The following is a 13,104-nucleotide window of genomic DNA, read 5'->3' on the forward strand; positions in this document are numbered from 1 at the left end:
TCTCTCTCTCTCTCTCTCTCTCTCTCTCTTTCTCTTTCTCCATGTTGCTATTATAATAAAGAACACCCATTACATCACATGTGGCCCTTATTATTATTGGGCTTCCCAGTTTCCATTCTATCATTAGGACCAAATATAATATTCCTTACTTTCAAACTTACATGTTGTCAGAAATCAGAAACATGGCATGCAAATCTGAAACTAAGGAAAAAGTAGAGCAAGAAAAGTATCAAGAGCTTGCTCCTAGTTCTACAAAGGACTCTGAGTATGTCATGTCCCGGGGTTCAAGTTCTGCTATGATAGGAAGCTTCTCACTTGGACTAGGCAGGACTGATCAAAGGCTAAGAGTTTTGCTTGGTGTTAGCAGATGAAAAAGGAGAAAAGGCATGTTCTTGATCACAGGACAATGTTCTCCAAGACCCTACAACAGGAACATCCTAGTCTGTGCCCACCTTGCCTGTTCAAGCAACTGTGCCATCTCAAAGAAGTGTGATTTCCCAATGTGCTTTGCCGTGGCTGTATCAAGATTCTCCGCCCTTGTAGGATGTCACAGTCAGGTAGGGTTGATGACTGACTTCTTTTAACAACCTCCATAACTGTGACCTGCCACTTTCTTCATATAAAATACATTTGTCCCTTTATTACATTAATCTTCTCACATTCCATTTTGTCCTCTTTCCAACATCTGATTCTCAGCTTTCTCTTAAATTAATAATGGGAGATAATTCAATCATGAGAGCTTGATTCTATTAGACACCCTAAAATTTAAGAATTGTATCTCTTCTTCAAATACTCTGATGATGTTGAAGAAATCATTACTCAAGAAGCATAAATAATGTTACAACCTTCAAACATAATTCAGTCCATTAATTTAGTGTTATGGAAAAATGTCCACTAAATATTTGTGAATTTTATGCCATGCTGGAAAAATGTGAAAAGAGAGACAATACTAAAAATTTAATTCATAAATTATTTAATAGCGTTATTGTTTTGTCTAATAAAATATTCCAAGTCTTGCTGCTTAAGAATAGCAAATGCTGCAGCTTACAAGTCTGTCATTATTTTTAAAAGTCTTGAAAAAATAGTTTGATCCCCCAAATAAATACCCCTATTTCATGAGGTTATGACTTACACAGACTGCTACTATGTAAAACCTAGACAATAGACATCTATTACTAAGGCATGCATTTAAACTAGGTGTTTTAATAGGGCTCAGTAAAAAGGGCTGCAGCAAAGATGACAGGATATATGTGACAAGTGTCCTTCTGAGTTTTAAACATGGTTATGATCTCCTTTCTACTTAATGGATTCCAGCACGGAATAAATAATACAGGATTAATGCGGCACAGGTAAGACAAATTAAAGGCAATGCATTTGAGACCTCAGCGATGAATTGACACTGGGCCTGATTACCTCCTGCAGTTCATAAAGATAAAGTATAACCAAGGGGTTTGGCTGGGAATCTGGAAATCAGCTACCCAAGTGGGCCAAGTAGAGATTAAAACTATGCAGAGTTCTACAGGGCATGCACTGTCCCTCTAGGCAGGCTGACTCCTAGCAGGCCTCAGCCATTAGTACTCACCATTCTTGCAAAGCAGCACAGCTAGGAAGTCCTGAGAAGAAGAATTGATGAAGAGCAAAAGGCTGGGTGTCTGAGCTGTCACAAAGCTGAGTGCTATGTTCTCCTTGGAGGGCACCACATCTGTGTAAATAGCTGAAGAGGAGAGGCTCGTATTCTTGGTCACTGGGTATGGCTCTTGAAACACGTAAGTAACCGACGTGCCAGGTTCAAACACAGCAGAAACCTCTGCAGTAGAGAAGGGAGAGGACACATCAATGTGGTAATTCAATTATTCCAGGTAACCACGACTTTTATATATTGTTTCCTACACACCAAGCCCTATGCAAGGGATTGGACCTGATCCATATAATACATCCACAGTAATAATTTTGAAGAGGTACCACCATTATTCTTGTTGACAAGTGAAAAACTTTAGGCTCCCAAACTTTGAACAAAGTTGCACAGTGAGAAGAAATAGCTCAGGTTTGCCCTCTGAAGTTTATACCTAGTTCCAAACACAGTTGCAGAATGACTACTATTTTTAGAAGCTAAATAAACATCCCTGCTTCCAGCAACATGCATAGAAACAGTTTGCTAGGACCATCTTACTGTCAAAACAAGTAACCAAACACTTCTGGTCAGTATGCATGTAGTGTTTCAGGATGTGAGTGGTTGCTGAATCGCTTTGAATAGGATGTGGAGAGGGGGCACAGATCTTCTCTGCAATACTGGGCAAAATGTGAGGACCAGCGGAAGCAGTGCAGAACTGTGCAGAACTGTTTTAGTGATACTGTTTTAGTGTAGAACTGTTAATAAAAACAGTAAAGAGCACACAGGTATCCAACCCAGGATTCAGTTTTCAGATGTGCAGGCATTTCTACCCAGTTCCAGCAGTCAGCAGAACTGGCAAAGAATTTCCATGGCCAGTGCATTGCATGGCGTTCTGTCAGCGCCATAGAGTTCTGTGGTATTGATGAACAGATAAAATTCAGTTAGCAGAAAACTGCAAATCACCAAATCCTCTTTGTACAATGCTCTTGCTCTTTTATCACGGTGGTCCTGTGGTTGTAGCACAGCCAGAATTAGCACTAACTCTTAAGTCTCTTGATTATTTACAGGCCATATGGACCAGGCCAAGTCATCAAGGCTATGGGGCCTATTCTCCCCTCTAGGGACTGAGATTCATAACATCTACCTCATCGTTGTCTCTAACTGGATTAATATAGTACATGTAAAGACCTAAGAGCGCTGCTTAGTGATTTGAGCTCATAGACTGACCGTGCAAGAAGAGAATTTAACTAAATGTATCCCAGCTATCTTCACACAGCATATAGGCCTGACAACCCATTCATCCTGTGCTGAAATATGTTTGCTGCTTGAATCAAAGCTACTCTTCATTTGTTCTTAGCCAAAAGGCCGAGAAGCTATCAAGGCTACTCTTGAGTTCACTTTAAATTTTATCTCTTTGCTGTAGAAGGCCATGAAAAAAGATTTCTTTGTAAAGAAACACATCTTAGATGTGACAGCAAACCTCTGCCATAAAACAGCACGGTAAACAGGATCCTATATTGACATGATGAATTTTCCTTCATGTGGAATGAAGTATGAAATGTTCTTAATTCTTCATGAAATCTCTATTAGTTTGTGGCACCTAGAACATAATCAGATTTGGCTTTGCTTCCTAATTCAATTGTAAATTTGTTGCACCTTGTGAAAATTCTGTAATGGTCTGTAATAGTGCCAAAAAATTAATGTTGCATATTTATGCATATCGCCTAGCAGATTGGGAATACTAGTGACTTTTTATTAAAGGTTCAGAGAAAATGTTTTGCATTTATTATGCAAGTTACCATATTGGTATTCCTGATTATAAAAATATGTAGCAGACATTTGTGACTGTGAAGATTTTGGTTTTTCATTAGCTTGATTCAAGTGTTTTCCTTGAATAGTTTTCTTCAGAGCCATTTAGGCTACATTTTGAACTACTATGTCCAAATTGACAAAGGTCTCTCATTTGATGTTTGTATATGTACTAGAAATAAATCTAATTCAGAGCATTCTACCATGAATAGCATATTGGATATTGGTATACCCATTATTTTTCATTTTATCTAGAACAAGTTTTTAAATAAATGCATTTATAATTACATACATCAAACCAAATTTATGTCATTTTCTTCCATTAGCCCAGTTCTCATTATTTTAAATATTTAGATGTTATTTATTTTTATATAAACCTAAGTTCAGCAATGCACCTAGACTCTGCTATTCTTTCACATTTTTATGTTTTGCAATCTGAAATTAAATTTCTCATAAAATAAGCTGAGTTTTCTGAATGTCCAGAACTTTAGGCCTTTTTCCTATAAATTTGTCTTCCCTGTTTCCCTCCTTCTTCAGCCTGGGGCGGCTTTTCCTGTGTCATATCACTTCTCTGAAATTAATTGCTCTTTGTTGAAATACTATTTATGGTGTAATTCTAAGTCACTGCTTTGAACAACTTTCCTCCTGAGCAGTGCACAGTAATAAACCTGCTCATTTTTTCTCTTGTTAATCTGTCATTACAAGCATTTTGTTCCAACTATGTATTTGTGAGGGTTGGGGATACCTAGAAATTACACAAGCTGAAATTAATTTATATAAACTTGACCAACCAAAAATAAAACAATTGGGCATGTGAGCAATGAGTGTATGCTGTACAATATTAAAAATTTTTACTATATTTTCCTTATTGATCATGTTCCTATACATATGTGCTTTTTATGAGTCCTTTCTACCAATACAGAGCGTATTGTTTATCCATGATATGATAATATACTCAGGGTCTGCATCAACTTATAAGAGAAGAGAGTAAGAGTTGAATATCTCGATGGAATAAAAATAATCATGAGTTTGTAGTTGTTAAAGCTAGATAATGGTTATCTGTAGAGCTTCTGCTTTTTATTGTTTTATTTTTTATTTTTTGTCTTTTTTTGAGACAGAGTATGACTATGTAATTCGGGCTGGCCTTGAACTCACTATGTAGCCCAGGCTAGCCTTGAACCGACAGTGATCCTGCTGCCTCAGCCTCCAGAATACTGGGATTACAGGCATAAGCCACCACGCCAGGCTCCATGGAGCTTCTGAAACTCTTCTCACTATTGCATCATGTCTTCCTTTTCCACAGTAAAAGATGAATAAAAAAAGTATAAGTTAGCAGGAATGTAAATATTAAGGATTTTAAATAGATATGTTTACCATTATTTGTAAACGAAACCTGGGAGGAGCTGGGCTTCCTAGACAGTAGAAAGAAGCAAGGTTCAGTGAGCCTTATACATCAGCAGTTAGCACCAGGGCTTTGTGCAGGGCTCGCTGAATCTGAAGCAAAGCCTCCTGAGAAAGAGCCCTGTGCATCTCACCTTCTAGAGATGAGAAAATCAAGGGGCCTTGAGGCTGAACGACATGACAGGAGACATGCAGGGCGGGTTGTAGATGAGCCAGCATCTGAGTTCAGGTCAGTCTGATGGCAAATCCTCACCATGACTCCGGGAGCCCCGGTGCCCAGTGACAGAAAGGGGAAAGCGGGTGGAGGTGACCACACTAGATGGAACTTATTATAAAGGGAAGCTGCTGGCAAATATTTATGATTCATACAAGAATGCTATGAAATGAGATAAAGAAAATTCATGACATAAAATGTAACCTCCAGCATTATTTCTGTTATACTAATTACAAAGATAAGAGGTAAGAGAAAGTAATTTTTAATGATTGTGAGTAACTAAAGTGGGTTTAAACATTTCTAGATTTCAAATAAATTTTAAAATGTATGATCTAACATTTTTAATTAAATGTTTAAATGACAGGTGCACCTAGACTATTCAATTAATGGTGATGGAGGTGCTAAAGACCACTCCACACCAATGAATGGGGCTGGGCAAGCAGATTTCCATGTGCAAAAGAATTGAGTTGTACCCCTACTTGCCTCACAAAGAAAACAAAACAACAAAATGCTTAAAATGGACAGAAGCACTACATGTAAGAGCTAACAGTTCAAAGCTCTTAGAAAAAATCACAGATATAAATCTTCATATCCGTGGATTAAGCAATGAATTTTTTTAGCTAAGACACTAAAAAACAAAGAAAAAATATGGAAAAAGTGGACTTTTTCAGAATTGAAAACAATTGTACACATGTAGGACAAACAAAGTACATAAAATAAAGAAAATACTTGCAAAATACATATGTAATAAGGGATTTATATTTAGAAACTACAAAAACATCTTACAACTGAACAGTAAAAGGATAAAAAGTCTGGAAAAGATTTAAATAAATATTTCTCCAATGAAGTTACACCAGCGCACAACAAAGATGTGTAAAGGTATTTCGTTTAATTGGTATTAGGTAAGCGCAAGTTAAGACCACAATGTGATACCACTTTCTGTCCAGGGAAACGAATATTCACAAAAACTCAGGCAAAAATACTTGTAGGCAAGGAAGTGCAAAATTGGAATTCTCATAAACTTCTGGTGAGAATGTAAAAACTACCACCCTCTTTGCAAATAAATTTGAAAGTTCATCAAAAAGTAAGCTATATGGTTTTACTTCTGGGTTGTCTTACTTCTAGGTATATACTCAAAAGAATAGAGGACATATGTCCACACAAAAGTGTATATGTGAATATTAATAGCAGCACTATTCATAGTAGCCAAAGAAATGTAATTATTTCAGTGTCCACCAAGTGAGAAGTGGATAGGCAAAAGATGGTACATCCACACTATGAAATATTTCTTGGCAGTAAAATACCTAAAAGTTCCACAGCATAGATAATCCTTGACAACATTTTGCTAAGTAGAAGAAAGTAGACAAAACGAGGCCACAATTGTATGGTTTCATTTATATGAAAGATCCTCAATAGGAAAATCAATAGAAACAGAAATTACATTAGTGGTTTCCAAGATCTCACAGGAGAAGCAAATGGAAGGTGACTGCCAATGGGCCTAGAGTTTTTTTAGGGGGGCATGATGAAATTATTCTGATCTTACATGCTAGTGATGATAAGCAAGTTTGAGAAAATACTATAAAGTCACTGGATCGTACACCTTAAACGCGTGAGCTTTATAATAACTAACCACAAAAAGAGAAACAAAAAGCTATGAATCTAAAAAACATGCAATACTTTTACCATTCTTCTGAAAAGACTGAAGCTGGAGTAATAAATGAGAAAAGGAAACCAAAGAGAAATTGTATAGTCCTCCAAATCTGACACATTTTAGCAAGTAACTAACCCTTTACAAAGCCTTCTTATGTTAAATATCAATATTAACACCTGCCCTATTAGCTTAGGGATAAGAAATGTATACTGTAGTTAATAACTAATTTGCATTTACTTTTTGTACCATTATAAGAAATAAAACAAGGTCCAATGGTAGTTCTCATCCCAGCACTGATGATGGACACACATCTCTCATTTCATCCAAGACATCTCCAGTATTACCCACCATTTCCCTGAACAGCTGTACACCATAGCCAGCAGCACAGAAGCGTGGAACAGCATCCCAGTGGAGAGCAGGTTTTATCCAAACTATCTTGTAGCTGCTGGGTCCCCATTTCAGTTCCACACCATGTCTTTCAGAGGCAACTGATGAGGCCAAAAGATTTGGTTGAGAAACCTATCTTACTTACATTGCAAGTTCTGAATACAGGGAATCTTTGCTTTCAAAAATTGAACAGGGGGAAAGTTTGGAAATACTGAAACATGAAAATTACAGAAAAGCTAAGCATAGATATGCATATTTAACTTACAGATGAAAATGAAACTATGGGAGAGAATAGAGAGAATGTTCCAATGTGCACAAGCAACAGACTCAGCTGCATGGCTGGAAGAGAATCAATAGGAACTGTCTGGGAGAAAGGAGCTTACAAAAAATGGGTGCATTTAGAGCAATATGATCCATGTGATGCTGCAGTAATGTCCCTGAAGAAATGCAGAAAGGTCTACCAATCTCATTTCCCCCAAAAGAAAGAAGACTTGGAGACAGATGAAGTAATAGTGTTTATGTACTTTAGTTAGGTTAGATCACCCTGTGTTTACTATGTATTTGCTTTTTACAGAGTTTGGGACAGTTTAAGAATGGTGCTGAAACTTCGTAGTGGAAGCTACTTAGAGACCCAGCAATCTCTTGACTTAGCTCACATGAAAGAACTACTGGGATGGAACCTGTTATATTTCAGGGTCCCCTGCATGTTTCAACACAGTGTTGATTCTAAAATTTGTAACATTAATGTTTTTTTTTTTTTTTCCAAGAGCATAAAACAGTGCCTAACACTAATGAACAATAACTGGATGGAAGGCCAAAAGGAACGAGTAAAGACCTTAAATTACAGGGACTTTCAAGAAAAACACATAAATGCTTTTTAAAAAATTCCTATTGTTTTTGGAGTTCTAAAGTGGGTTGGACAAAATAAAGCACTGTTAGGTAGAGTTGCTTGGAAAATATATCTTCAAGATTGACAAGAGTTATTTAAAATGGGTACCAGTGTATCTAAGTGGTGTCTTAGAGTGACAAGAATATGTTACTTTTAATAGCTTAAAGGCAGTTCTTGAAATACTGTTTATTTTGCTCAACAAACTATTTTTCCATCAATAAAATAAACTTCAAAGTACTACACAGGTTAATAGTAGACTGAATATTTTGTTTTTATGCTTGAAAAATACTGAATGTCATTCTGAATAATGAGTGTCTCTAGTTTTAAGGGCTATCTAGTATTTTTAGAGAGCAGTCAAGACGTGAGCCTCCCTCCTGCACCACCCGCCATGGTTGCCTTTGCCACAGTGACAAATTCTTGAGATTGGGAAGGTTGCCGAAGGCCTCCAAGGAAGGAACTTTGACTGTGCATTTCATATAATACATCCCTCATTTCATCCAAGGCATGCCATCCAATTCCAGAAAAGCACAACATGAGTTTCCAAGGAGTGCATTTAAAGCCTAAGATGTTTGCTCAAAATACATAAGGAAAAGATTTCACTGGATACATGATATTGTTTTCACTAATTGACCTATACTCTCCTTGTTGTAAAAATGATTTAGAGACTTAAGTGTGTCTCAGGTTCCTTCAGGGCTGGAGTGTATGATTCTATGATTACATTTGGAGACAGAGGAATCATAACTGGGGAAACATTACCATCACTAACAATCTGGCTAACACAAGAGAAATGAGAGGCCACCTCCACTCAGGCTCACGTGGCTCCTTAGCCTCAGACAGTGTGTCATTCGATAACTATGCATCCATTTCAGCCACACTGCTAGGAGACACGCACCTGCACAACAAGAACTGTGTGTGTAATTGTGTTGAACGGTTGTGCAGTTGCCAGACAGAGGAAAACTAAGTAAGAGCACATGATGAGGCCTAAGAGCGTGGGAGGCATGAGCACAGCCCACAGGTTTCACAGCACTGCACCTGGGAGTGTGGAGGACCACTTAGAGGACTCTTCTTGAAAGAAAAGCAGTTATCTCCATTCTGGTTGAACCTGGCTCTTTTTCCCTGTATTGATAAGTACAGAGCTGGCTGGAACTGTTCCTTATTCCTTCCACTGGCTTTAAGTAATACAAATCAGCCCAGCCAAGGTACCGATGTGTAGCCTTTGAAGCAAAAATACAGGGCAGTGTTTCCCATACCCATAGCTCCCAAATAAACATGTGTGAGCCTGGGTGGGATGAAGAGAAGGACTCTACACTATAGGATGGAATACAGCCTAGAGACAGAGTCTGTGACTTCCCACGGCATAAAAGATTAGACATCAGAGCTAAAGCACTGGGCCCAAAACATTATGTACTACCTCAGTTGTGTCATGCAGATTACTCTTTCTGCATAGCCTCTCTGAACATTGCAGAGGTGATTTCAGGCCTCCTAACTAGCCCAACTCCCAGCACTCATGTACTTCCGGCTATTCTCACAGTCACTTATCCTCAAGCCACTCCCTTCTTCACAAGTAACTAAAACCCAGTTTAGCCCGGGGTAGAGGCCTTTGTTCCAGTTAACCATTATCCTACCTAGGCTTAGGACCCCTTGGCTCCCCACAGCTACAAACATGCCTTAATGTCTTTCTTCTTGCCATGGGTTGCACTGGAAGTGGTAGACTGGAATTAACTTGCTAGAATTCCAATAACTTTTCCATGGGATTACAAATACAGTGTAAACTTCTCAGATCACAAAGAGGACCATGAAGGGCTCTCTATATGGGAGCTGTACATGCTTAGCTACCTTTTTGGCAAAAGGGCCCTTCATATGGAGAATGTGTGCAGTCACACAAGTAGCCACTGTGCTTCTCCACACACTTGCCCCCGTTGTGGCAGTTGCTGCCGTAGCTGCTGCAGTGACCCGGGCAGCCCGGCCTGACTCCAGACGTGACTTTCGCCCGCTCCTCCAGGTCCAGCTTTTGTCCATTCAAGAGTAGGGAGCGGATACATCCAAGGAAGCCTTTTTGTCTTGATGATGTTCCCCCTAAAAGTGAAACATAAAAGGAATAAATGTAAAGTAATGTGAGACTTCATACTTTTAGGTTTAGTGCCTTTATGGTTAACAGTTAACTATTAGTATGTGGCCATGTTGTGTTAAATTTTTCTTTAAAGGTTCCAGGAAGAATTAAGAATTGAAAGAGTTGAGAAAATAATGTCTTTCCTTCTAAGCTAAGGAATCAATGCCTCACAGGAGCAAGAGCGAGAAAAATGGACAGACAGACAGACAGACTGAGACAGAGAGAAAGTAAATAGTTCTTCAGGAATTCTCTACAGGATTATCAGTAAGACTTCAGATGAAATAAAATGGACTTTTGCATAGTCCACAGCAGACTTTAATCCAAAACAGAAGATACAGAGTGGGATTTCCCCTTCTGAAAAATTTAATAGTAAGCTGTCCTGTCAGCAAGTATGAAAACTACAACACACCTCCTAATGCTTATGTAACTTATACACCTGGAGACAGGGTGGAATTCAGGGCTTCCCAGACACAGAGTCACACCCCTTGTCATGCAGTGATTAGCTATATTAACCACAGAAGCACCTAACCCTCAGCTACTTGATCTGTAAATTAAGAATGTCAATGGGGCTGGGGATTTAGCTCAGTGGCAAAGCGCTTGCCTGGCAAGTGCAAGGTCGTGAGTTTGGTTCCTGGTACCGGAGAAAAACCAAAAAAAAAAAAAAAAAAAAGAATGTCAATTATCTGTGTTTATAGGAGGGCTTAATTAAGATCATGGAATTATTTGTGCTCAATTATTGCTGTTTCCTTTATCCCACCTCTTCAGTCATCAAAAATGGCAAGAAACAGTATGCCCTTAAAATAGGTAAATAAATAGATAAATAGATAGATAGATAGATAGATAGATAATAGATACATAGATAGGTAGATGATATAGATAGACAGATAATAGATAGATAGATAGATAGATAGATAGATGATAGGGACATAGATAAGTCCTCAACCTTACCAAATTCAAACTGTTTGCAAGGCATGGGTTTTCCACCTAGAACATGGACCAGGACTGTAACTTAACTTTTCGCTGAGAGTTCACCATGAAGGTTTCAAGGAGATTTGATAGGTTACTTAGAAATTTCCAAAGAGTAGCACTGATTCAAAGTTTATAAGTGTTTTGCTCCCACTGAAAATCTAGGATTCTGCCCTGTGACCTCTCTGATAATAAGAAAGTATGTATACAAAGGAACAGCAAGCCAGGGGTTAAGGTTAAATAAATCAGTATTTGTTTGGTGCTAGAAATTCTTAGAGGAAGCAGAGGTCCAGCATGCCTTTAAATAACAGGCAATTCATTTCAAATCCTTGACTTCAGGGACACACTTGCATATACTAAGCAGGTAACATATGCAAGTCTTTGAGTTCTACCACACGTACTTGAAGAAAAGACAGTGAATGGGAAAACACAGAGGCCAGGGCCTATTTGTCATTTTTTTTTTTGTCTGTACCTTAGGCTTTCCTGTGTGAGACTCATTCATTTCTAGCCCCTTATGTTACAAATGTATCACATCACCATCTAGCAAATAATGAGATCAGAATATGTTCCTATCAAGGTAGATCAGATAAGGATTACAAATGTGTTATCTCAGAGAAGGAATACAGATGTTGAAAAAAATAAAGTGATAAGTTAAAAAATGAATAAATAATACAGTAGATGGGAAGCTAGGAAATAACTAGGCATGCAGTGGGCTGGAAATATGCCATGAGGGGCAGGCATCTGCCTTCTGTAAATCACGCCAGCATATTATACCAGTAAATACACATATGAAATTCACTATGTGCATCCAAGCACTGAGACAATACGTTCCTAAGGAATAAATCAAGTTTCCTATTCTTCTATGATGAAACTCTACTGTCTTTTCAATTCTGATAAGTGATACCCAAGTAGACCGAGGGGCTAAACCTAAATTTCATTCTTCTGTCTGTCTCAATTTTGGTGACTAAATCTCCTTTTAACCACAAGCTAAATCAATTACATGCACAGCAGATCTTCAAAGAAGGTTCATTATTTCTCTCCAAATATTGTGTAGACTAAAGAGGGGAGGATTTATGCAGTAAAATGTTTTCTTCCCTTATTTTGTAGTCACTCCCCATTGTGCATCAGAATAATTCCTCATATATCTTGTTAGTGTCATTTTTCTTTAGCTGAGGTGGAGAATGTAAGATCTATTGCATGTTCCCTTGCATGTGACTTACTTAACAAATTTATAAACAGAGAAGGTGACTGGGGTCGTTTCTCTGACAGAATTGTATTTCTGGAGGTGGGAGACATGCAGGGCCTGATAAGAATTCCCCTCAACAAGGGATCATGTCACTTCCAGTTGCTGAAAAAGCACAGTGATTCTGTGAGACCTTGCACAACTAAATTGCACAATGCACTAAATCTCAATCTTCTCCTGGCTGTGTTCTATTCTTTACACAGTAGAAAATCTTAGATTCCTTTTTCTTCATTGAGAAGAATATGTAGACTAAAGAAAAGGCTAAGATTTCCACCATCTTGCACACACACGCACACACACACACAGAACCAGAATAACTGCTTGTTCTCTACATTCTCTGATGACGTTAACTACTACCTGTAGAGTGTAATATGAGGCTGGCATCTTTTGTAGAACTTTAATTCTGCACAGAAACACAACTGCAATCTTTCCTCTTTCTCCCAGCATACAGCTCTGCTTCCCCAGTGCAGCCTTGGGGATTTGCGCCTCCTAGAGCCACGTGCCACTTTCTACACTTAGAGCCATGCCCTTGATAGAGCATCCTCACCCCTGCCTGAATCCTGGCACTGACATGTTTTCTTTAGACCAACTCTTCCCACCCACTCACCACTTCATAACGAGGATGGGAGGAATTGGAGATTGATTCTCCCATTCTTGTTAGATGTAAAATATCCCCCCAGATGTCCCACGTTCTTGGAAGGCAACTAGAACTTGGGGGCCCGTAACTGACTTCCTTTGAGGGCCTCATTGGAATTGGGTCACTGGAGATGTGTGCAACCTGGAGGAACATGTTCTTATTCTTTTTTTTTTTTTTTTTTTTTT

At 38.5% G+C, this 13,104-nt stretch overlaps 1 protein-coding gene across 1 annotated transcript in view; it reads right to left on the reverse strand.

Moving 5' to 3' along the window:
• Cntnap5 (contactin associated protein-like 5) overlaps positions 1-13,104 on the reverse strand; it is an 809,758-nt gene that overhangs the window by 101,974 nt on the left and 694,680 nt on the right. The window contains exons 18-19 of the mRNA XM_013521091.1: positions 9,800-10,039; positions 1,583-1,807 (exon numbers count right to left, since the gene is read on the reverse strand). Of these exons, the coding sequence (XP_013376545.1) occupies positions 1,583-1,807; positions 9,800-10,039 (465 nt within the window). The remainder of the gene's footprint in view (positions 1-1,582; positions 1,808-9,799; positions 10,040-13,104) is intronic.

Source organism: Chinchilla lanigera, unplaced genomic scaffold (genome assembly GCF_000276665.1).
Source record: "Chinchilla lanigera isolate Chin_1 unplaced genomic scaffold, ChiLan1.0 scaffold00058, whole genome shotgun sequence".
NCBI classification, from domain to species: Eukaryota; Metazoa; Chordata; class Mammalia; order Rodentia; family Chinchillidae; genus Chinchilla; species Chinchilla lanigera.